Consider the following 25,345-nt stretch of genomic DNA (forward strand, 5'->3'; position numbering starts at 1 on the left):
AGAGAGGTGGAAAGAATCTCAAGCAGATTCCATGCTGAGCATGGAGCCCAACCAGGGGCTCTATCTCATGACCTGAGATCATGACCTGAGCCAAAACCAAGATTTGGATGTTTGACTGACTGAGCTACGCAGGTGCCACTACTTCTGGTCTTTTCAACTAGAATTTCATTTTTTCAGGGAAAGGGGTCACATAGCAACATCCTTCCATTGTTTTATAAATACATGATAGGTTATTAATAAGGATTCTGTTCCTTAACCTCATTGTATCCTTCCCTAAGCCTGGAATGAACAGGCATGATCACTTTGTGTTAAGATCAAGTAACTCTGACCAAGTTCATTACGCATTCTTTCATTTTCAAGATCAACAATATGCTTGGTACTTAATGAAATCTATTTTTATTGATAATTTAAAGCAATTTTTTAATGCTCGAATATAACTTTTTCCTTCCAGTTTCACGTGTATAACTGACATACAGCACTGTGTGAATTTAAAGCATATAGTATGACTTAAATATATTGTTGAATGATGAGTACGATTAGTTTAATTAGATTCCATCTCTTCTAGACATTAAAAAAAAAAAAGAATTTTTTCCCCTTGTGATAACTTTAGGATCCATTCTCTTAGCAACTCAAATACACCATATAGCCATTAACTGTACTCGTCCTGTTGTACATCACATCCCTAGTGTTTACTCTAACCAGACGTTTGTACCTTCTGTCCACCTCCTCCAGTGCCCCCATACCTCACCCCGGCCTTGGGGAACCACAATTCTGATCTCTTTTTCTGAGTTTGGGGTTTTGTTTTGTCTTTAGATTCTACATATAAGTGAGATCATAGAGTACGTGTCTGATTTCTTTCACTTAGCAGGAGTGCCCTTATGGTCCATCCGTGTTGAACAGTCTCAAATTACGTAAATTCGGATTTGTGATGTCTGTCTTCTATTCTCTTAAATTGAAAACAACATCATTAATCTTAACTAAGTAAGATGTTTACAGTGTAATACATACTCAGTGTCCTAGAATACTTCAGGAAACACCAAAGACCTGAAACAGTTACTTATGTCTTCCATAAACCTGCTGTTATTGAATTACCAGGCCTTAGAGAGCATTAGGTCTCTTTAATAATATTTTACTTGCTTACATGTTCTGGTTAAGACTTTTATTTTCAGGGGCACTTGGGTGGCTCAGTGGGTTAGGCCTCTGCCTTCAGCTCGGGTCATGATCCCAGGACCTGGGATCGAGCCCCACACCGGGCTCTGTGCTCAGCAGGGCCTGCTTCCCCCACTTCTGCCTGCCTCTCTGCTTATTTGTGATCTCTCTCTCTTTCAAATAAATAAATAAAATCTTTGGGAAAAAGAAGACTTTTATTTTCAAATTTTAATTAAAAATCACAAAATAAAGAATAAAAGTATACTGACTCTTACCATTTAAAAAAAAGAAGAACTTTTAAGCAAAAAATGAAAGGGTCTCATCCTGTCTGTACCTACAGTCTTACCCTTGTACTGGTAATTATTGTTAACAAATTGGTGAATATGTTTCCTGATTTTTTTTTTCCTTTTATACTTTCTCTCTCAGACACACCTTCCCTCCCACCTATGACATGGAAAAAATAGCTGTATAGTTTCATTGTAGGGCTGAACCATCATTTACTTAACCATTCATCTGTTGAGACACATTTATGTTTCCAGGTTTTTGCTGCTTTGTTAAACTGTGCTGGACTGAGCATCTTTGTGCCTTTCCCTGGACACCAGTGCTGCAGTTTCTGTGGGATGGGGTCCTAGGGGTGCATAGACTGTATTTAGCTGTATTGCTAAATTGTGTTTGATTTTTCAAATTTCACTTCCATGGGAATACACTGATGATGTCCAAGAGGGCTCCTGTCCTACATTCCACACACACCCAGTTTTTATTAAGAATCTTTTGCAATTTTGCTAGTCTTATAGAAAATTGCATTTTATTATAATTTTAATTTGTTTATCCATTCGTAGGGTTGACTACAGCTAATTGTGTACTTCTTGGTATCACCTGCTTACATCCATGGTCTTTTTTTTTTTTTAATTGGTTTGTTTTTCTGTAGGGTTCTGTGTAAACTGGTTGCACAAGTCCTAGGCTTATTTATTATAACTTTTCTTGGCAGGATTCTGTGGGGCTTTAGTATCACAGGATACACAGATATACAATGGACTTTTGCAGTATGTCTTGAATTTTTAGGAATGGAAATTCACTGGACTGTCGTTTCACACTGAAAAGTTCTTGTGGTATTTTTCACAATTCTGCGAAGGCAACCCAAAGGACTAGGCTGCCAACAAATACAACAGTAAAACTATAAATGGTATTTTGGTTTTCATCCAAGGATCTGGGTTCACATATTACAGCTTCTATACTTGTTCCCGTGCCACGGTGATGGGTGGAGGACGCTAAAATTGTGCAGAAGCCTGCAGTCATTGGGAATTATCTCAGTGAGTCAAGATGTCCCAAGAGGTGATTTACCATGGGTGTAAGAGATGCATCCTAAAGAGGGGACCCTCAGGGAAGGATCAGTTTTGAGTGCTCTGGTTGTCAGTATATTCCCAAGACTTGGAATCACTTTTTTTTTTTACTTCCAGTTTTTTGAATTGTTAATATATTCACCTTGCTCAAAATTAAAAACTTATAAGAAAGTATGCAGTGAAAAAACTTGGTTCTGGGGCACCTGGGTGGCTCAGTTGGTTAAGTGTCTACCGTCAGCCTGGTCAGGATCCCAGGGTCCTGTGATCGAGTCCTACATCTGGGACTGCGGGGACTCTGCTGCTCCCTCTCCTGCCACACTACCCACTGCTTGTGGGTGCTCTCTCTCAAATAGTAAAATCTTAAAAGAGACTTGGTTCTACATGTGAGTTCCCACCCCTATTTCCCCTCTCCACAGGCAACGAGGGTGACTTGTTTCTTTTATGTTCTATAGATCTGTCTAGCACTTTTTTGTTTTCAGATGTGATTTGATGAGAAAACAGAATAAAAATTAGGTCTCCTAGAATTAAGACTATGGCAGCTGAACATTGAAAAATGGTTAAAATGGTTAAGTTTTGTTAGATATTATGTGCTCCAATAATAAAAAAAAAAAGACCTTAGAGAAAGAGGTCAAATTACATATCTTATGGGCATGAAGTGTAAGGTAACAAGGTAACAAGGGACATCTTTTACTTGTCTGGTTAGAGTAATGAGATTGTAAGCACTTTTTTCATTTGTTCGTGTTATAGTGTTCTTATTCAATACATAATTTACGAGGCCAAGTGAGTCCTGAGCGAAGGCCAAGTTAACCCTGGCTTTTAAGCGTGCATCCCCCCACAGGTGCTCCCATCTCTCACAGATCCCTCTCTCCCTCTTGTCTGAAGAGAGAGCACATGATGAGCTGTTACTGGGAGCAGCCCAGGCCCATGGCCCCACGCCACGACCCCAGCAGGCCCTACGCAGAGCAGTACCGCATAGATGCCCGGCAGTTCGCACACTTGTTTCAGCTTGTCTCACCCTGGACCTGTGGGGCCCACACGGAAATCCTCGCAGAGAGGACTTTCAGGCTCCTGGATGACAACATGGACCACCTGATCGAATTCAAAGCATTTGTGAGCTGTCTCGGTAGGACCCTGTGGGTCTTCACTGCAGTGAGTTAATCTGGGACGGGAGTCTGTGAACACAAGACAGGGTGGACTGTGGAGCGGGCAGACCCACGCAGTGAAATGTATTTGGGACTGGCCTGATATGATTTGGAGATTTTAGAAACCACTCTGCAGGCTCCTCTTATGATGACACTTACAAGGAGGGTGAGAAGGGCCCAAGCTCTCAACACACAGGATCATTGCTCCTGTTCTCCTCGGGCACCCAGGGTGTGGTGTGGCTTGTTAGGGGCTGTGTTCTTGACTCCTGCCCATGAAATTAAAATCTTTCAGAAGGTATGAGGCCAGACAAAATTCAGGAGGTTATCCTGCACCTCAAGAGTGACCTTTTCTTGTTTTCATTTCAAACACCCTATGTCTGGTAGTAGGGACAGCGAAGTATTGAGTGAACAAGTACTGATCATACTAAGTTCTCTCCCCACAGTGAGGTTGTGTCACAACAAATGTACTTTATCCATTTGCATCTCCTCATTTTCTCTCATCTTTTTTTTTTTTTTTTGAAGATGTTATGTATAATGGAGAAATGAATGAGAAAATCAAACTGTTATATAGACTTCATATCCCTCCAGGTAAGAAATTCTATGGAGAAAATCTAAGTTCTGTTCTGCTTTGACACAAGTAAGCCTTGTATGTGACTCTGAAGTTCTTCTCTTTTAAAGTTCCATTTAGACTTGAGTCAACAGATGTTTTTAATCTGGGGTTGCTGATAACAAATTTTCATTACTGAGCTGTATGGCCTATGACAGCAGTTGCCAAACTTGAGCATGCATCAGAATCATCTGGGGGGGCTTGTTAAAACCCATATTCCTGGGCGCCACTCTACTGTTTCCGGCTCCCTGGTTCTGAGGACCACACTTTGGTAACCGCTGGCTTGTGGAGTATGTAAGGAAGCAGACCCTGGTTGCCTTAATAGATGGGTTATTTAAGCCTCCTCTTTTGAAGGACCATTTCATTCTTCTGGCATGTAAGTCCATACTTCCCTCAAGTTTCAGCAGGTAACCGGGAACAAAGAAAACAGTTTGAAACCTAAGATGTCATACTTGGCCTTAACCTTATTCCTTGGATCTTTTGAAGTCACAGAGGTGGGTTAGTAATGCCAGCATGGTCTCTGGACCCCAGGGCCATGGTTCTGGTGTTGGATGGGGCCCCTGACAGAACTTCCAATGAAGGAGGCTAGGAAAGTTTTGGGGGCCATGAGATCCTGGTGGTTTTTACAACCAACACTTCTGGAAAAGTTGGAAATGCATATAACCATCATTTGTGGCTTTCTGGGTCCACTTCCTGAAACTGAGCCATTACCAACTGGACAACTGCAGTGTGCCCCGGGAGCATTCTGTAGCAGCTTTCTTCCTCTGCCTTCCCACAGACTTGTTATTCCTCAATTACAAATGGTTTGGCATCAGTGAAGTTCTTTGCCTTTTATGCCAGTGTTAGTGAGTTTAGTTTTTTATTTTTTTAAAGATTTTATTTACTTATTTGACAGATCACAAGGAGGCAGAGAGGCAGGCAGAGATAGAGAGGAGGAATCAGCCTCCCCGCTGAACAGAGAGCCCGATGTGTGGGGCTCGATCCCAGGACCCTGGGATCATGACCTGAGCTGAAGGCAGAGGCTTTAACCCACTGAGCCACCCAGGTGCCCCCGAGTTTAGTTTTTTAATTTGCCTTTATTTTTCACAAGTGTTTTCCTACTAACATAGGAGACATGCATAATTATTCCTCTACTATCATCGCGGCCATTCTTCATGATCATTGTCTGTATCTAATATTGCTAAACAGGATTATTTTATTTCAATTATTTCATCTCAATTTTTAAATAAGCGTTTTATTTTGGGATAACTTTTAGATTTATAGAAAAATCACAAAGATGGTAAAGATGGAATTCTAACTTTTTATTTATCTTTCTAAAGTGTTTTATTAGTTTCAGGTGTACAACAGAGTGATTCAACAATTCTGTACATTACTCAGTGCTCACCATGAGGACAGGGGGTACCCCTAATCCCCATCACCTACTTCACCCATTCCCCTATCTCCCCTCTGGTAACCACCAGTTTGTTTTCTATAGTTAAGAGTCTCTTTCTTGGTCTTTTTCAACCCCTTTGTTCATTTGTTTTGTGTCTTAAAATTTCACATCTGAGTGAAATCATATGCTATTTGTCTTTCTCTGCCTGACTTTGCTTAGCATTATATATACTCTCTAGCTCCACCTATGCTGTTGTGCACAATTAGATGGCATGATCTCATTCTTATGGCTGAGAGATATTCCGTGTATGTGTGTACCACATCATCTTTGTCCATTCATCAGATGATGGACATTTGGGCTGCTTCCATAGTTTGGCTATTGTAATAGCCAAAAATGCTGCAATAAACATAGGGGTGCATATACCCTTTGATTTAATGTTTTTGCATTTTAGGGGTAAATGCCTGTAGTGCAGTTACTGGAACCATAGGGTAGATTTTTTATTCTTTCATACTGTTTTCCACAGTGGCTGGATATTTGCTTTCCCACCAACTGTGCACAAGGGTTCCTTGAAAAGTGTGCTGTTCTGTGGTTGGCCTTTCTCAACACTTGCTCTCCACTTGAAATAACCATTCCTCGCTATGCTCCCAAGAAAATTGGTTGTATTGGTTCTTCTGTTAGAGCATTTTGTTAGTGACTTGTGTATACATTTCATATTTCTGAGGCAGAGGGGCCCAGTATCCTCTTGACATCTAACAGTTATTACCTAAAAAACTGTTTTCATCATGACTGCCTCAACGACCACACAAGGCTTATAATTTGAGTGGATGCTCACATGTGCCAATGTGTATAAGTTTTATACAAGGTTGGTAAAATGACTTAATATCAGTTACAGAAAAACCCCAAAATTCCACAAACAGCTCCTACCCACTGAACGCAGGAAACCTATCTCCCAAATATGAAGATCAGCTTCTCAAGGCTTTGGTGCCATCTTGGGGATATTTGTTGGATTACAGCTGATTTATTAGTAAATATGAAGATCCTGAGTCCGTAATACTTTGTAATTGTTATTGTTATTTATAAGAGCTTTTTGATCTATAATTCACACATCATACAGTACATTCATTTAAAATATACACAACTCAATGATTTTATCTTTAGTTATATGACCGTCATAGTTTTAGACATTTTCATCACCCTAAAAAGGTCTATACCCTTTGGCTTTTGCTCCCAATCCACCCATTTTGCCCTGCTTTCCTTTTTTATAGAATTGCCTATTTTTGGATATTCCTTATAAATGAAATAATGCAGTGTGCCATTTTGTGTCATGCTCCCGAGTCTCCAGGGCTCATCCATGTTGTAGCATGTCCCAGTGCTTATTCCTTTTATTACTGCATTTGATAGTCCATTTGATAGGTATGCCCTAATCTATCAGTCAGTCGGACACTTGGGTTTGTTGCCACTTCATGGCCCTTGTGAACAATGCTCCTATAAATATTTGTGTACAAGTTTCTGAGTTGGGTATGTTTTCATTTCCCTTTGGTAGTATGTTAGAGTGGAATTCTGGGTCAAATGATAACTACGCTTAACTTTTTAACAAACTGCCATACTTTTTTTTCAAAATGGCTATGCCATTTTATATTATCAGCAATATAATGCTCTGTTTTTGTATATTTCAAGAAAACTTGTAACGATACAATGCTTTGGATTCAGTAATTCTTTTTCAATTTTTGTTGGAAAACTATTAAATATGCAGTATGTGCTCACTGTAGAAAAATATGCCATGAAATTGAAAATTACCCCATCATCCAGGAATCTAGTTGTACATTTATTTCTAGAATTTATATGTATATACATACATTTATCTTAAGATTTAGGAAAGGATTTTACTATCTTTATCCAGGTCATTATTGGCAGTGTCCTATGATTCTGTATTTCATTAATTAAAACAGTACCTACATAAAGCCGGAAAAAAGGCATTATCTGGTCTATAAGATGTTTTCTTTACTCTTTGTATAGACAGTGCTTGGTGTATGCCTGGGTTCACAGTCTCTGCAACCCACAGGCTGCTGGCTTAGCCCTTCTTTGGTCCTTTCTTACATAAGAAACTAAATTACTGAGTTTGGGTTAAATAAGATGAAATAATTTGTTCCATGTAACTTTTTTTTTTTTTTAAAGCACTCACTGAAAATGATCGAGACAGCCAGTCCCCATTAAAGAATCCTCTATTGTCAACGTCAAGACCCCTAGTTTTTGGGAAGTCAAATGGTATGTACCTCTCTTCATTATCTTGCAGCAGGCACACATTGCAATCATTGACAATTTCACAGCTCTTAGAAGCAGACTTAACCTCGTCAACAGCCCATTGCTTTCAGAGGCTAGAAACCTTTCAAGTTATAGTATACTGGGTGACTGCCCCTTGACCCTACCACCATGTTTGTTCCTCTTGCTTAGGGTTTCAAGGATTCTCTTGTAGTGAGAAGTCATCCAGCCACCACACTCTATTCATGGTCAGTCGTAAAACAAATTGTTACCAATGTAATCTCTATTTTCAGCTTGTGTATGAAATTTGGTGGGATTCCTCCCATACGACCCAGTTCTAAAGTTGTTCTTTTTTTGCTTTAACTGAATTTTAGCCTAAAGTATATATTGTGTTTCCTGTGTCTCCAGGTGATGCAACTGATTACCAGAAACAGTTGAAGCAAATGATTAAGGATTTAGCCAAAGAAAAAGATAAAACTGAGAAAGAGTTGCCCAAAATGAGCCAGGTATGGACTTAGGTGCAGAGATAACTGTTGTGCCAAGTGATTTGTTCAGAGGCGAGCTTGATAAAGTTAAGCTGGGCCCCTCAACCTCTAAAGCAATAATCAAACGATCTTGTACAACTTCCAGGAGCTGAATGTTGTGATTACAAGGGAAATACTTGAATTGTGATTCGTTCAGATACACGAGATATTCTAAACTCTTCACAAAGGGCAGCTGTGCCATATCCTATCTTTCAAGTATTTATATCCTACTCATCCTATATTCACCTAGGTTGCAATGAAGATTTACTGCTTAGAGGTGATAGCTTTTGGGGGTGAAGGGTACTGAGGACACAGCATTCTTCCCTTAGAAGGGATTACTATTCTCTCTTCAGTTTCTTAAAAATCATTGGTACCATAATATACAGTACTGGCAAAGCTCTTTGAAACCTTTGAACAGTATCTAGACTATATTTAAGTGCCCTGATGGTGCTACGTTTTTGTTTTGTTTTTTAAAAGATTTTACTTATTTATTTGATAGAGATCACAAGTAGGCAGAGAGGCAGGTAGAGACAGAGGCAGGCAGAGAGAGAGGAGGAAGATTCCCTGCTGAACAGCGAGCCTGACGATGTGGGGTTGTATCCCAGGACTGTGAGATCATGACTTGAGCCAAAGGCAGAGGCTTTAACCCACTGAGCCACCCAGGTGCCCCTGATGCTAGGTTTTTATTTGAAAAAGATTACCCCCAAAGTTTGTGGAATGTAGGATCCAAGTTGGAAATGGTCCTTTATTCAAGGATTTCATTCTGTTTGCTGCTAATGTGTACTGTGAGCCTTCAAGAGTGGAATTTAGCAATGCAGTGTTTCTTGGGTCTTTTTTGACCACAGTACATGTGGCCTTAACACCCTCCTGAAATTTTCAAGTGTTGGGAAGTTTCAAATTTTCATGCTATCTCTTGGATATAGTCACATTTCAAAGCTGCTGGTCAGTTATGCCCCAATTAAAAGAAAAAAAAAGTCAAATCTAATCTCATCCCCCAGAGCCACCAGTACAAATATTTTGATATATGTGATACCAGTTTTTGCTATAAACAAAAAATAGGCTGTCTTAACACCTTGCTTTCATTTACTTCAAAATCATGGAGAGATCTCCTATAACTCCGTTCTCAACCATGACCCTATTCCCAGCATATACAGCTAAATCCCACTGGAAGTGTCTTCCATCGCATTACATATGGAATTCTCCAATTGAGCAGCAGTGTGGATACAACTTGGAAATGCATCAGGCACCACTGTTTTCATTATTTCACTTTACAGTTTTTAGTTACCCCATCGTATTCCTATCAGATGAAAAAGCTCTAATTTAGTCAGTCACAGTATTAAGCTATTTCCAACTTTTTTCTATTGTAAATCCAAGATTAAAGATCATTATAAACAAATATCCACAGCTTCTGGATCCCTCTCTACAGACTGATTTGTAAGATTAAAGGGTGCCCATGTCCTCTAGGATGCACACCTTTCTGAATAGTTGCTGTATAGACAAAGAGCCCACTTCTGAGTGTGTGGTGAAAGTCCCGGAGTCACTGTTAGTAGTCTGTTCTCCGAGTAGAAGGGCTAAACTACCTTTCCTTATAATCTGCTTCTAATGGTATGATGTGGTTTTCTCTAAGAATTTAGTATGAGTTCTAAAAAAAAATGCATTCTACTTCCATCCTGGTTATGCTGCTATATATACTTTTAATTCCAGAGAGAATTTATCCAGTTCTGTAAGACTCTGTACAGTATGTTTCATGAAGATCCAGAAGAAAATGACTTATATCAAGCCATTGCCACGGTAACCACTCTGCTGCTGCAGATCGGGGAAGTGGGGCAGCGAAGTAGCAGCTCTGGAAGCTGCTCCCAGGAATGTGGGGAGGAGCTGCAGGCTTCAGCTCTTTTTCCAGAGCAGGACTCGGTTTTTGCAGATGCCAGCCCGGGGAGAACTACCCAGGACTCCCAGACATTTCCTGAAGAGGCAGAAGGGGACTGGACTGTGTCCCTTGAACATATTTTAGCTTCACTTCTGACTGAACAGTCACTAGTCAACTTTTTTGAAAAGCCACTGGATATTAAGTCCAAACTTGAAAATGCCAAGATCAATCAGTACAGTCTCAAAACTCTGGAAATGAGCCGCCAGTCACAACCTGAACTCAAGCTGGGTAACCTGTAGCAAGAGAGCAGTTTGTGGAGGGGAGTCTGCCATACCAAAGCACGGAACAGTTTTGTGGGTTGTCAGCCCTAAAATCCAGAGTTTAGTCGAAATCATTCTGAGTGTATTTTACACAAGTTGGGTATCTGGATAAACAACCTGACAGTCACAGCTGTGGCCAGGGGAATTGATGCAACACTCAAGCATCTCTATTTATTTTTTGAGAATTACTAGTTGGATATTACCAGAGCTATAGGGTATCCATACCTTATTCCCCTGATGCTGTGACTTGCAAATTTCACTTTTATCAGATTTGCTGAGATTTCAGGGCACTTCTGCTGTGATGCTAGTATGATTTCATTCTCAGATGGAATAGAAGAGTCAGATGTATACTAAACCAGACAAAAGCTCTCATTTTTCACTTGGATAATGGGAGAGGTCACATATCAAGTTCACTTTGAAGATCCAAGAGCCACTCTCTGTGCAATTGTATTTGGCTTTTTTGCACTAATTTTGTTTCAATGCTGGTAATTGAAACCATTTTAATATATTTGGTTGTATTCACTTTGTCCTTCCAAAAATGTGTACAAACACCATGCTTTCAATGTTGGCCTCCAAGTTTTTTAATAAAGAAATTTTTATATTGACTTGGTTCTTGCTTATAATTTATACTTGTGTCTAGAAGGGTCTCTTGCCACTCCCTTGTCTGTTCTCCCTGAGCTGTGCTATACACTGTAGGTGGTCCTCAACCCCCACTATGCTTATGTACCACCCTCACCCCCGGGGCTTCAAAGAGGGACGGACCTCTCCAGCAGCATTCAGTATATTGAGGTATAAGCACTAAAGAAATCTAATCCTTGTGACACTTTGCTTTCAGGCTGAATTTAGCTGATTTTCCCCCCTCTGTGATTCAGATCCATATAAATTGGGATTAAAAACACTTCAGGGGCCATTACAAAAAGGTAAGCTGTACATATAGTATGAATTGTACACCTAAGCCATAATCTGGTTACCCATCAAAAAATCAGACTGTTCTATACCTTTAGACAAGCATACTTAATACAAACAGCTTAGGGATATACTACCAAATATTATTTCATTAAATCTATCAATTCCATCACTTCAGTATTTCGAATGTGAACAGTGGCCAATGCTAATTGAGTTCTAGATGCCAGTCTCTAGAAAAACGTTCCCTAGCATTAACAGTATACCTCCAATGTCCCAGATACCTAAAATGTTTTCTCAGGCCAGGCGGCACTTCCATAACACCTTCAAAAACCTACTTAGGCTCTACCCAAATGCTCAGAAACCCCAGGGGCTGGGGAGAAGGGGCACAGGCATGCCATTTAGGAGAAGCTCTCCAAATGATCCTATGTAATTGGGAACTGCAGAGATCTTACAGTTGACTCTTGTACTACATGAGGGTCCACTTATATGTGGATTTTTGGGGGGGGGGTAGAGTAAATATATTTTCTCATGATTTAATATTTTTTTTCTCTAACTTTACCGGTAAATTTTGGGTAGTTGACTATGTGGGAATCCGCGCCTCTAATCTCTAAGCTCTTAAAGAGTCAACTGTAGACTATAAAAGGAAAATCAGAACAGAAAGCAGTTTTATACCTTTATTTGACAATCAGCGATTAGTTTTCATCCACATTAACTGTCTGTAGATCTGCAAAAGAAGAGACGGCCAGTCAACTTCCATACCACACTTCATGCCTGAACATTGCAAAAAATGTTTCAGCTAGTATTTTGGGAACTTTTTACAATCCAAATATCAACCTGTTTTGTATCCTCCTCCACTTCTCCTCGCTGTGACACAAAGGTTTATTGATTATGCCTGTTAGCCATTTCCTTATTAAAAGGATGCTGGGCATACAGAAGCACAATTAAGTATTTAGGATATATAATTTGGGTTTTCAAAGGGGTAAGGATGGCTTTTTTAATCCAAACAGCTTTGCAGGATGGAGTAAAACTTACTTTTGAAAGTGGTGACAGGTACATAGGTGACCAGTGTGTAGAGCTTGTTTGGAGAATCTTCATCCTCGTTACGTTTTCTGGACAACCGCACACGGATGCGGTACGGAACGTTCCTAATAAAAATATGAATGTGCCACTAAAGTCAATGTCTCCTATCAAGAAAACAGCTGCCAACAGTATTGACAGCTCCTAGCCCCCCGTCTGTAACATGCTTCTAATGCTCTGTCCTGAATCTGAATCTGCTCAAGCACTACAGGTCCAGTCCCCTGGAAAATATACAGAGCCACAGATGGATGTTAAATGCTACCATCTCAGGATGTACACCTGTCTCAGCAGACAGCAACCGCTGATAATCTATGAAGAAACATGGGCCCAAACATGCTAGGTCTTTCTCCTCTTTCCACCAGTACCCCCATTTTTGTTAGGGGATTTGTCTATGATCAGTGCTGATTTGCAGAAACACCACTCTGCAGGCTACATTCAATACAGAAGACTAAAGACTGCTCAGTTACGCTACCTTACACACACAAGCCTCTCCTCTCACTCAACCACAGTGGCATTATTGTGGCCTATCTTCTTATATTGGTCTGAGGACACAAAGCGTTCCAAAACTTAAGAGGACTCCTTTTGGCTTTTGTGACACCACTCCCCACCTCCCCCATCATCTTAAGGGACCTCGTTGGCTACTCCTTTATCAAACACTCCTCTGTGTGAATGCTCAATGCCAGCACGGTAAAGCTGAATCTCAGACTCCTCTCACCCTACTGATGAAATACTACACAGATGCAGACAGTTCCACCAGCCTCCTAAATCACCCAGGTCTACTCTAGCACTTTACATCATCCTCCACAGCAAAAACCACACCCCTGCTTGTAAGCAGGACTTCTCAACCTTGACACTATTGACAACTGGGCTGGGATATATAGCAAAGCCCCTGACCTGTGGCAATCCCCAGAAATGACACCAAAAACACCCCCTAGGGGAGGGTGGGCAAAACTGCCTACTGTTAAAAAACAAAACAAAACAAAACAAAACACTGTGCCAATGATTTCCCATTTTGTCTAGAGATCAATCCAATCTCTTTGCCATGACCTACAAGATGCCACATGGTCTATCTCCTAACTCTATCCTCACTGACTGTTCAAATCTTATTCTACTTTCACCAACCTGTTATTCTACTCTACCTTCTCTACTTTCACCAACATGTTCCCAGCTCACACCAAGTCTGTTCTCTGTGCAATGTTCTTACGCAACACTCACACTGCTGGCTCCGCCATCATCTGGGTCTCCGTTCCAATACCACGTCAAAGGGCTTTCCTGCAGATGCTACCCCACCCTTTGAAGCCATCATCACATTTTAAAGAAATACTTCCATAGGCATTAGCTAATTACTGAACTTACACAGATTGTAGAATTGGTTAAAAGCTAGTGTAATTATAAAAAAGTTTTATAAAAAAAAATTATGTAACATATAGCTTTAGCACCTTATTCCTTTGGCCCAGACAGCTTTGTTGAGCCTTGTGTCAATGCGCACATCTGGAGTTCCCATCTCCTTCATGGCAAATTTCCGGATCTCTTTGAGTGCCCGAGGGGCACGCTTCTTGAAACCCCTGAGAGTCAAAGTAAAAAAATGAATTAAATAAAATATGTAACATGCTCTGTCCTATTTTCATAAAACAAAATCTAAGCCAAACCTTAAATAGGAATAATCCCTTTTACACCACAGTATAATGCCCAGCAGCCAGTATTAATACTAGGGACATAGAAAATGCACAATCCACTTTTAGTGATGTGGGAAAGAAGCTCTGTAGTTGATCCTAAGAAATGCTAATGATTGGATATGCTTGAACATAAAACATACATACTATGAAAGTGTCTTCACTTCAAAATACTGTTACATCTTAAGAGATGGCAAGTTTTTGAGCATCATTCAATACTCATTCAAAGGTTCATCATTAACTTGGTCTTGGCTTAAAGAATAGGGGTGAGCCTAACATTGTACACATTTCCTCTCAACAAGAGTTAATGCAATGAAGCTCTTGGCATGTGTCAGCACGTCATTAATTCATGTCTGTTCCAACTCTTAAGTACTTGTTGTTTTACATGAGGGTACATAAAGTAATTTGAATTTCATGTTTTTAGTTAAACAATGTGAAAAAGCAACAAATTCACTATAGGCTTCAACCATTTGGACAAGTGATGGCTATTTCTTGGGATGTGGGGAAAGACCCCGGTCTAAAAAGGTGTCCTACCACCTAAGACTGTGAAGGTCAAAGAAGGGGCCAAGTCAACCTTTCATCTCTGTAACCCAATGTGGGGCCTGGCACATACTAGGTACTCTACTTTTGTTAGGTGGAGTGAATTTTATGAAATCCAATGTAAGTAACACACAGAGCATGTTAGAGTTAAATCTGCTCTAAAACTTTCAGTGACTTCACATGTTTATGAAAGATGACTGCCTTCCCACCCCACTCCACCTCTTCTTAGCCTCCCATTCCCTTTGCTCTACCCTCAACCTCCTTGCTATTTCTAGAACCTGTCAAGCAAACTCAGTTCATTCACTTAAACACTTGACCATCTAGAAATAAAAGGTGCCTGAAATAATAGCAGTAGGTCCAACAGACAAAATCCAATTATTCAGGTAGCTCATGTAGGTGATACATGGAATGTATGAGACAGTAGCAAGTACTACAGAGAAAAATAAACCAGGGGAAGAGAGAGAGGGAGCATCAGGGAAAGGGAATGCAGGTTTAAATAAATGGCCAAGATGATACTGGAGTCAAGATGTGCAGATCATGAGAGCAGCCATTTAGGCATCTGTGAGAAAAGCATTCAGGCAGAAGGAAAGAGTAAAAATAAAACCAGCTATCCTGAATCAGGTACATGCCTGGTATGATTTCAAAGTAAGTAGCCAGCTTGTGGAATCAGAGCAAGAAGTTGGGCTTCTAGAATCTGAATAAGATGGGAAGCCGGGAGGGTTTGAAAATGGACCAGGTGTTTGAGGGTGAAGGAGGGAACCAGGAGCAGGGAGCTGCTAACTCTTAACAATTCAAGTGAGACAGAACGGTAGTGGGACCAGTGCGATTGGTAAAACTGGAAGGGAGAGCCAACAGGACACACTCACTTGACAATGACTAACACAGGGAAAGCCTCAAGTGTTGGGAAAGTCAGGGATAAAGATGAACGCTAGGAGTTTGGTGTGTGATGCCTAAATACCCAAATGAACAGTAGTTTTATGTTTGAGGCCTTAAGACTACTTATTATTACCAAGCATAGATGGAAGAGTCCCAGGATTCATCAACATTAACAGAATGTTGGAAAGAGGATCAAGAGGATGTGAGGGTGGGCACCTGGGTGGCACAGTCAGTTAAGCATCCGATTCTTACTTTTGGCTCAGGTCATGAGATGGAGCCCCGCACTGGGCTCCATGCTCAGGATGGAGTCTGCTTATCATTCTTTCTCCCTTTGCACTCCCCCTACCCCCACCCCGCTTGCTCTCTTTCAAGTAAATAAATCTTTAAAAAGAGGACATGAGGAAGAACCACAAAGTCAGCAGCTAGAGGAGCAATAAGAAAAGCATAATACTGTGGACTCTTTGGAAGTAAAATGAATAGAACATTTCCACAGAAAAATAAAGAATAAACTATCAATTGTTACCTATCACGGAGGACTAAGAAATGGCCAAAGGATTCAGGTCTTCACCTGGGGGTTTTATAATAAAGCACAAAGTGCCTGAAAAACTTGTTTCACACCTACACTTTTCAAACATCCCATCATCTGTGTGGACTTTAAAACAGCACGCCACTTCACCCAGTGACTGACGTTCTGCCTGGCACTTTTTACCATTTCGTTTCTAAATTTCCTACTAAGTAAACTAGAAAGATAGGGTCTTCAATTTCCTGATCAATCTGCAAAGAGTCCAGGACTGTGCCTAATACTCAATTAAGTGCTTGATATGTTCCCTATACTAAGGAAGGAAACGTGGTTACTCCCTAGCAGCATTAATGCACAAAGGCACAGGATTTTTGGCCCAGAAGCCATCCTCAGGGACCCCAGGTGAGACACTGCACACAATGTTCCTTGGCTCACACATGGAAATGCAGTCAAGTACCAGGCCCAATGCGGGTACTACCACATATTTAAATCCCTCATAAAATTAGCTTTCCTAGGGCACCTGGGTAGCTCAGTGGATCAAGTCTCTGCCTTCAGCTCAGGTCATGATCTCAGGGTCCTGGGATCAAGTCCTGCATAGGGCTCTCTCTGCTTGACGGAAGTCTGCTTCCTCCTCTCTCTCTCTGCCTGTCTCTTTGCCTACCTGTGATCTCTGTCTGTCAAATAAATAAATAAATCTTCAAAAAAAAAAAAAAAAAAATTTTTCCTGAGATAAGAGAATGCCCAGTATAGGGCAAGAAATTTTGTTCCACCCTTGGGTGCCTCAACAGACTGTTTTGCTGTGTAACATTTGCTATTAAAAACACCAATAACCACATCAAAACACTACCCTTCCATGAGACTGAAGAAGTTGCTGCAATGGCACTGTTCACAAAAGAAATCCAGGGCTGCCAATAACCCCCCTTATGCACAATCTTTCTACGGTGGCTCCCACTATTAATTCTCAAACAGTGACTATCTCAGGAGTCCAGTTAGAGTGAATGAAAAAACTAAAATATTCTGTATTCCATCTGTTAAATAAACATTCTCCCTCATGCATTCATAATATTAACGTAAGTGACCCCATCAATCACTAGTGAAGAGTCTACTTCAGGAAAACAACAAAGAAAAATTTAAAGGTATTGGTTTGCCTCGACTAAACTAAAATCATCTCCCTTAGCTAAAAGCCTTGGAAGGCATGGCTTGGAATTCCAGGCTAGTAAGGAAAGAGAACAAAAATCTCTCAGACTCTTCAAATTCCTTCCCGGGGCCTCTACTGATTTGCACGCCCCCAGGAATTACATTACAGCAGGTATCAGGATCTCCCTGCTCAGAGGATTCAGAGGCTGACTGGCCTTGAATGGAACACCAGAAAGGGAAGTCACTTTGATTCTTGAACTGGATGCCATTTACAAAAACTTGCCACAGGAGTGCTGGCATCCTACAAAGAGAGATTCGTGGCTTTGGTCATTTACTTCTGAACTACCTGCATTTTCTGAGAAAGACCTCACAGAAGAAAACATGACAGACTTCCAAGTGTTTCAAAGAAAGACAGAACAAATGTCCCTCCCCATCACCTTTCAAGTCCACTGCTATTTAAGATCTATTCAGTGAAAGAAAAGGGATATGATATCCCTTATCTGAATATGTATTTACTATTGGCAAACTGTACGTTCAGCGTTACAGCACTCACCATAGCATGTATCTTCCCCAATGTCCATAACCCAACTACCCTCTCTCCCCCCCTCCCCCGGCAACCCTCAGTTTGTTTTGTGAGATTAAGAGTCTTCTATGGTTTGTCTCCCTCCTGATTCCATCTTATTTCATTATTTCCTTCCCTACCCCTCAAACCCTCCACTTTGCCTCTCAACTTCCTCGTATCAGGGAGATATGATAATTGTCTAAGAAACTTATTTCTAATGACTTAGTGGTACTCTGGTGGTCCTCTCTATTGTTGATTCTGGTCCTGATGTTCCAGTGTGCAAGAATGTGACTGGAAGAGGAATGATGAAGGCGAATTCTGTAGGTATACCGTGGAGTACGGTACTTCTCACTGAACAGAGATATATGCATACAAAATTAGGAGATGGGAAGCAGGGTTACCAATTGGCCAGGTCTCATTACTTTCCTCCGGGCCAATTACTACCAAATTCTCCAGCTGAAGAGGTTTGGGGGACAAAAATGTCCAGTTAGGGACTTTGCTTCCAGCCACGGACAGTTTGAAGACAATATTAGCCAGAACACAGGGATGTTCCTGTCTTGTTTCTGCACACACTTAGGCCTTCCCCAAAGCTCATTACCAACTCGCAAATCTACTTAGAACCACCCCTCAGCCCTGGTACATGACTTTCAGGGGGCCAAGTTAAACCAATCTCAACCTCACTCCAGGTTTCTGGTTTCTAGATTGTCAGTCATATGTTACCATTTTACAGAATGGTTGTTAAGGAGACCAGAATTTGTGTGGGTCTTACTTTAACCAGTTAAAAAGATTCCCCGCCCCCCCAAAGGCGTGGACTGTAATTTAGCCCACGAATTTCACTAACATTTTCCTCTATTACTGTGAGGAGCTTAATATCGAAATTCTAACTTTAGACACTCGGTCCTTAAGAGCAGGACTTTTGGCAAGCGACAAAAATAAGGGGCTCCAATGTGAAAGTCTACAGGCAGTTCAATTAAAAAATTTGGTCTTGATTCTGAAGTTCTATTTTTAACCTGACCAGCTGTTTGGCTGGACTGCTATAGCTAACATGCTAACCAAAATTTGTGTTCAGGCACTAACAGGCTCCACATTAGTATGTTGTCTTATTTTAACTTTGAGAAAGATTGCCAATGAACTACAGCACAGAAAGCAGATGAGACTTAAAAGCCAAACAACTTCCCAACTTATTTCAATGTTGTTTTTATGTAAAGATCAGTGTAAAAATACTACCTCAATGCCTGAGAATCTAGACGAGTCACCTTCTCATTTCAATTCTGTATTGCTTTTGGGGTCTTTTATCTATGGAAACACTTTGTGAACTTTAGAATTAAGGAAAAATTACTTAAAAGTCCAAGTTGAGACTGGAGAATCCTATCCAGTTAGAACCTTGGCAGAACTACTTGAGAAAGTTTTTGCAAACTGGGGCTATAGATTCTGAACCAAAGTAATTCTTTTTTAGCTTAAGATTACTCTTTCTTTACAAGAATGTAGTGAAGTCAAATAGGAAATATACATATGTGCTATGGGGGGAAATGGGCTTGCTTGTGGATATAGGTTTTAAAAATTAGTATTCTACCTTTAAAAAATAAACAGTATTCAAGAAAAGATTTGGTCTTCATTCAGTAAGCATATATGCAGAAGGGAGACAACTCACTAAGCTTAAGGACCGAAAACCAAACCCTAGACAAAAACACCAAAATGACAACACTCAAAATCATTCTCAATATTCTCGTACATCACAAATCCAAAATAGCCATGTGTCCTTTGCACAAACATTGCCCTATAACTCCACTGACACATTCTCTAACAACACTCTGTTTTTCTAGTATTACCACTCTACCAGTACTAGTAACGTATTTGTGTGGGGGTCAGGATCTAAGATATAAAATAATCTTTAATTGTTCACTTTCTGGGCTGGACACAGCTTTTTAGTTAATATGTTAGCTTTACTGGGTCTAGAGACATTTTCACAAGCTTGCTTTCCTTCCTTTACACGTCTTTTACCCTTTAGCCCGGCCAGGTTCACTCAGTTTACAAATCACCAAGTGAAATGTTTTTACCATCACCTACTTCCCCTCAACTGGCTCTCCCAGAAACCATTATTCAATCTCGTGTTTCCAGCCTTTACCCTCCGAGGATTACACACTAAAACCTTATAAACCTTAAACAGGGGCCATGGAATACAGATTTGGGTTTCCAAAGGAAAAATAACCGATTTCAACACCATCTGGCTTTTCGACAACTAGACAGACCTCCGAGCGACAACCAGACGCATGAGCTCGGGTCCCCCGACCTGCAAGGCACCGGGCCCGACTGCAGGGATACTCACACTCCATGGATGCGCTTGTGAATGTTGATGGTGTATTCTCTGGTCACTACCTCGTTGATGGCAGAACGGCCCTTCTTCTTCTCGCCACCCTTCTTCGCGGGAGCCATCTAAACCCAGCGACAAGGAAGTTCAGAGCAGAGCGGGACCAGCACAAGCCAAGTCCTCCCTCCCGAGCCCGGCCTCACGCTGCCACCCTCGGGGCGCGTCCAGGTGCAGAGGGTTCGGCCAGGCATCTGAAGCCCCAGGTATGGGCAAAAGCCAAGCCGGTCACCCACCGGCCAAAGCACCCGCGCCCCTCAGCTGCTCCCGCCCCGGAAACTCCTGCAGGCTCGGCTCCCCTAAGCCTGGCCAGTCTCTCAGGCTACCGGAGCCCCTCAACAGCGCAGATTCCCGAACCCCCGGAACGCGGAGTTCCGGGCCGGCCTACGAGAAATCTCGCTGTCCCGGTCAGCACAATCCCGAGCGAGGATGGAACCAGATTCCTAAAGCCAGGACGCATCACCCATACTTACTCTGCCGGGCCCGGGATGGAAAGGAAGAGCGCGAGGTATTGTGGGAGAGGGAAAGAAGCGTCACAAGTACAGCTTCCGGGTCGCGTATTGGCGCTTGGAAGCGGAGAAGACGCTGAGACGTAGGCGGCATGCGCCGGGGGAAAAGAGAGCGCACCTCGGGGGCGGGGCCAGGGCCATGCGGCTGCGCACTCCGGCCGCATTCTCGGCACCCGGCTTCTAGCCCCTTAGTTCTCTCCGTGCAGCAAAGGCGCTGCTGGTTCTTTCGCCTCTTTCCCTAAACCTTCGGAAAATATGAGAGGCCCACAGCTGGGTGGGAACAGGGCCAGGAAAGGAAGGCACTCTTTTGTTTTCCCTTTTCTGTCATTGATTTGGCCACCGTTTGCTGAACCTGAGTGCGGTGCCGTGCCTGGCTAGCGGTCTCGGAGAAGTCGGTCTCGAGACTGCTGCCGCCTTGGCAGGTCTCGCTTTGAGGAGGGGTGCTGCTGAACGCGAGTGCTTACTGTCCCGGACCGTGGAGCCACCCGAGGGTCATGTCCCGCCCGATGCAGGGGTGGGTCGGGGTGCAGAAAGCAGGGAGGTTTGTGCTGCGCTGGAAGGATGGGCAGGAGGTAGCCAGGCAGAGAAGTGGTGGAGCAAGGCAGGTGAATGTTCTGAAGCACTACGGCTTCCTAGACTCTAGGCCGGGAGGTGAGATAGTGTGGGGCCTTACTCGAGAGTTTGAGTATTACAGGTAAAATGAATCACTGAAATTGTCAGGAGGGCACTGCCACGATCAAATTTGTTTTAAAGTCAATTCAGTAACACTGAAGAATAGATTAGGAGCAGAGGGGCAGGATAGTAGCAAGGAAACTTGTAGAAAGAAACCACATACTAGAGACAAATAAGGAGGATCTGAATTAAGGCAGTTGCAGCAGGATTAGAAAGAAGCAACCTGATTTTATAGTTAATAGAGGATTTGGAGAGAGAAGACCAGTTTTGAGAAGACTCTACATGTAAGCGGTGTGGGAGCAGAGGATGAAGATATTAGTAACCTGCCATTAGAGCAGTAGGAAAAGCTTTATTTTGAAATATTCTAAGGCAGAAGGAAGCCAGAGTGATTAACAGGTTCTACATGCTACAGAGTTCAAGTAAGGCAAATATTGAGATGGACCCACTAGATTCTCCAGACAGGAGAGAATCAGTGATATCAGTAAGTTTCACTCCTGGAACAATTGGGAGTGGGAAGGAGTCAAATGAGGACAGAGTGAAGAGTATGGGGTTGGAATGCTTGCCACCTATACTGTCTCCTGGGGCATAAAGCCATGCTGAGGGAGGGGAACAAAAGGCAGGAGACCCAGGGAAGCATGAAGCAGTCATGTTGTACAAGTAGCTTAGGTATCTGAGAGATGACAGGGAGATCTGAGGAGGTGCTGAGAGGGATTGTTCTGGAGCTTCTGAGAGACCTAATAACAATGTCACCAATGTGGGGATTCTAAGACAGTCACTTGGACCCATTCCTTCTTTATTCTTGATGAACTCCCTTACTTCAGAGGAGTGCACCATTTAGTGGCTTAACACAGGGAAGGATGAGAGCTAAAGTTTTTGAGCCCTCACATAGCTGAAAGTTTTCATTCAACCCTTAAATTCATTAATACTTTCACTTGTATGGAATTTCAGGTTGAAAATAATTTCTTCCCTGTGTTTTGAAGGCATTCTTCATTGTCTTCTTTCAGTGTGGTTGTTGAGACGTCATGTGTCATCCTTTGTGATATGTTTTATTTTCTCGGAAACACTTAAGGATCTTCTTATATCTTGAAAGTTGTTAAATTTCAAGCAAATAGACCCCTCTACTGGAAATTGACAAAATCTCCCTTTCAGCTCTCAACTTTTGCTTTAAGTAAATAAAATAATAATAATAATAATAAATATTAAATGAATAAATTAAATAATAAAAGCCATTTGGTTTGAAGGGCTGATAACCACCAGACTTGTTTCAGTCTAGCCTCACGGTTCAGGCCAGTCCAACTGCTAGCCTCCCACAGACCAAAACCTATAATATGAACTTTGTGTCTTTTGCAAGTCTCCAGTATTTGTTAGCTGGGCTTCTTGCCTGGTTACCAGGGAATTGTTAAAATGAGACAGGATGTGAATGCTACCCCATGGGGGCAGCAAGGAAGAAGACTCTGGTCTCAAGGGAGCAACAAGCCTTAAATGCTGGAAGGTCTTTGGAAAGATTTGGGGCTCAGCTTAATGGTCCAGTTGGACTTCTTCTGCAGAGCCACTGGAAGATTTTTAAGATGGAAGGGGTGTGGTGATGCAGAAGGGAGGCACTAAAAGGAGATGTGTTCAGTAGCAGTATTCCAAAACTTGTGTATTCCAGAGTTCGCGTTTCAACCCCTCCTCATGAGCCAAGACTTTGCAGTTTTCCAAAGAGAAGGTCATGGTTTTTCTGGAAACAAGACAGGGTTGCAAAACAACTTTTTAATGAGCAAAATTAAATGAATCAAATGCTTGGGGATTAAATTTCGTCTGATGTTATGCGAGTTTAAACAATAAAGAGTTTTCTGAGTTTATCCAGATGCTGAATATGTGTAAGATTTAAGCAAAGCTGAATTAAATTAGTAGCATGCTATACTCCACCCTCTTTCAATGACTTCCAGCTAGAAAATCCTAGAACAATAAATATGCTGCTCCCATTAAAAATCTTACTTTGGGGGTGCCTGGGTGGCTTAGTGGGTCAAAGCCACTGCCTTCTGCTTGGGTGGTGATCTCAGGGTCTTGGGATGGAGCTTCCCACCCCTGCATAGGGCTCTCAGCAGGGAGCCTGCTTCCCCCCCCCTCTCTCTGCCTGCCTCTCTGCCTGCTTGTGATCTCTGTCAAATAAATAAAATCTTTTTTAAAAATCTTACTTTGCTTAGAAGAATTCTGACAGCCAATTAAAATTCAAATACAGAAAGATCAGATTTATAAACCTTTGAATTTACAGAACAGTTCAATTCCAAAATAGTACTAGTTTCACACAGACTTTTTTTTTTTTTTTTTTTTTTTTTTTTTTTTTTTGTGGTGTCTAAATATGGTGAATCTCCTGAACGGATGGGAGCCCCCAGATGTGGGGCCATGATTGTGTGGAAGCCCGTGGTGTGGGCCCTGAAAGGCTTCACCCAAGAGAGAACAAAGAAGACAGAAGTTTACTGAATACAGGACAAGAGAGCAGTGGGCAGAACAGCAAAGGAGAGGCTGTCTGCAATGAGGTAGTGGGAGGGGGCTGTTTTTAAAGAGGGATGGTGAGGAGGTATGGTGATATTTGGAATTTTCCCTTTTTGGTAAGTAGCCCACCGGTTAGTTAGGGGCTTTGGATATTTTGAGGTGGGTCACCTGATGGGCCTGTCTGTATTCAGTGAGGGGGTTGCTGTGGGCCCTTTCCACATTCCATTGCTCAAGACTGCCTAAAAGCAGCCTTTACATTTTTATGTATTTATTTTTAATTTCATTTTAAATAGGTTCCACACCCAATGTGGGGTGCGCACTCATGACCCAAAGATCAAGAGTCACATGCTCCACTGACAGAGCCAGCCAGGCATCCCCAGACTTTTTGTTTTAAAAAGAGGGTTTATGGGGATGCCTGCGTGGCTCAGTCGGTTAAGCGTCCAACTCTTGATTTCAGCTCAGGTCATGATCTCAGGGTTGTGTGGGAGCAAATCCCATGTTGGGCTCTGTGCTGGGTGTGGAACCTGCTTGGGATTCTCTTTCTCCCTTTCCCTCGGCACCCCCTCCCTCTCTATCCCTCTCTTAAATAAAGAAGTAAATAAATAAATAAAAAGAGGGTTCATTTCTGGTTCCTTTAAAGAATAAATGATCCGAATGCATGCAAAACATTTACACTTACTTTTTTTCAGGAATACAATTCTATGAACAGTAAAACTCCTTTTCTATGTATAGCCTCTCGTGCCATCCAAAACTGCTCCCACTATCTCATGGGGAAGCAGGTAGATGCACAGAGCTCTAGCGATGGAGCAAGGAAAGGAACCTTCTTCTCTTGGACCAGCATTTGCGGCAACGTTTGTGCTGAGCATCACCATCTCAGGGATGAAGCCCCATGGAGAAGGGCAGGGAATGTTTGCAGTTGGCAGAAGCCTCCCAGAGGCTGCTGTTGTCTCTCCCTGCGTCAACGCGATGTGTGTACACACCTCTCATACACAGACCCGCGAACTGGAATGTGCATCCCTGATATCTAAGTGCTGGTGGGGGAAGTCCTTGAACTCCAGCCTGGGTGAAGCTCATTAGGGGCTGGGACTGCCTTGATGCAGAATGTCTCTGGCATCACCATGGACTCCCTATGTCTGGAAGCCTGAGATGTTTCCAGGAGCCTTTGCTGTTTCTGTTTGTTGTGTTGTCATCTTCACAGTGAACAACTGGTATTTTTTTCCTGGCACGACCTTCAATTGTGAAGGTCAAGACCTGAAGGGCTTGTGCACATGTTGCTCTCAAAAAACCTAATGCCATTACCTGATTCATTCATTGCTCACTTTCACCTTTTCTCTACCTTGGATTATCCTTGGGAACATCCTGAAATAAAAAAAATTTTTTCTTAAGTGAAGAAAAGATGTATGCATGCATAGATAACAAGGGACAGAAACTGCCTCCAGAGGAAATTGTA

At 42.0% G+C, this 25,345-nt stretch overlaps 2 protein-coding genes across 14 annotated transcripts in view; one reads left to right on the forward strand and one right to left on the reverse strand.

The window, feature by feature from the left end:
- The window catches only part of TBC1D8 (TBC1 domain family member 8), a 103,767-nt gene extending 92,582 nt beyond the window's left edge, over nucleotides 1-11,185 (forward strand). For 12 of the 13 annotated variants that reach the window (XM_045077698.1, XM_045077690.1, XM_045077691.1 and 9 more), the window contains 5 exons: nucleotides 3,372-3,612; nucleotides 4,154-4,219; nucleotides 7,786-7,875; nucleotides 8,278-8,375; nucleotides 10,098-11,185. In XM_045077698.1, the coding sequence (XP_044933633.1) occupies nucleotides 3,372-3,612; nucleotides 4,154-4,219; nucleotides 7,786-7,875; nucleotides 8,278-8,375; nucleotides 10,098-10,559 (957 nt within the window). In that variant the 3' untranslated portion in view covers nucleotides 10,560-11,185. Of the gene's footprint in view, nucleotides 1-3,371; nucleotides 3,639-4,153; nucleotides 4,220-7,785; nucleotides 7,878-8,277; nucleotides 8,376-10,097 lie in introns of those variants that run through there. The other variant, XM_013056379.2, reaches the window with a different exon arrangement.
- A 961-nt stretch (nucleotides 11,186-12,146) lies between these two features.
- On the reverse strand, nucleotides 12,147-20,856 carry RPL31 (ribosomal protein L31). The gene is made up of 5 exons (XM_004753039.3): nucleotides 20,710-20,856; nucleotides 20,198-20,304; nucleotides 14,003-14,128; nucleotides 12,519-12,631; nucleotides 12,147-12,210 (listed from the first exon to the last, which is right to left on the reverse strand). Exons 2-5 carry the CDS (start codon nucleotides 20,302-20,304, stop codon nucleotides 12,179-12,181), a joined length of 378 nt encoding a protein of 125 aa, XP_004753096.1. The 5' UTR covers nucleotides 20,710-20,856; the 3' UTR covers nucleotides 12,147-12,178.
- Between the last annotated feature and the right edge of the window lie 4,489 nt (nucleotides 20,857-25,345).

This window comes from Mustela putorius, unplaced genomic scaffold, assembly GCF_011764305.1.
Source record: "Mustela putorius furo isolate JIRA1106 unplaced genomic scaffold, ASM1176430v1.1 tig00000224_pilon_pilon_pilon, whole genome shotgun sequence".
Taxonomy (NCBI): Eukaryota; Metazoa; Chordata; class Mammalia; order Carnivora; family Mustelidae; genus Mustela; species Mustela putorius.

Excerpts from the sequence above, each read along its gene's own strand:
- RPL31 (XM_004753039.3), bottom strand. The coding sequence starts at position 20,304 with ATGGCTCCCGCGAAGAAGGGTGGCGAGAAGAAGAAGGGCCGTTCTGCC. Across the intron at positions 12,632-14,002 it reads GTCTGGGCCAAAGGAATAAG|GAACGTTCCGTACCGCATCC; the intron begins GTGCTAAAGCTA and ends TATTTTTATTAG. Across the intron at positions 12,211-12,518 it reads ACCTGTCACCACTTTCAAAA|ATCTACAGACAGTTAATGTG; the intron begins GTAAGTTTTACT and ends CTTCTTTTGCAG.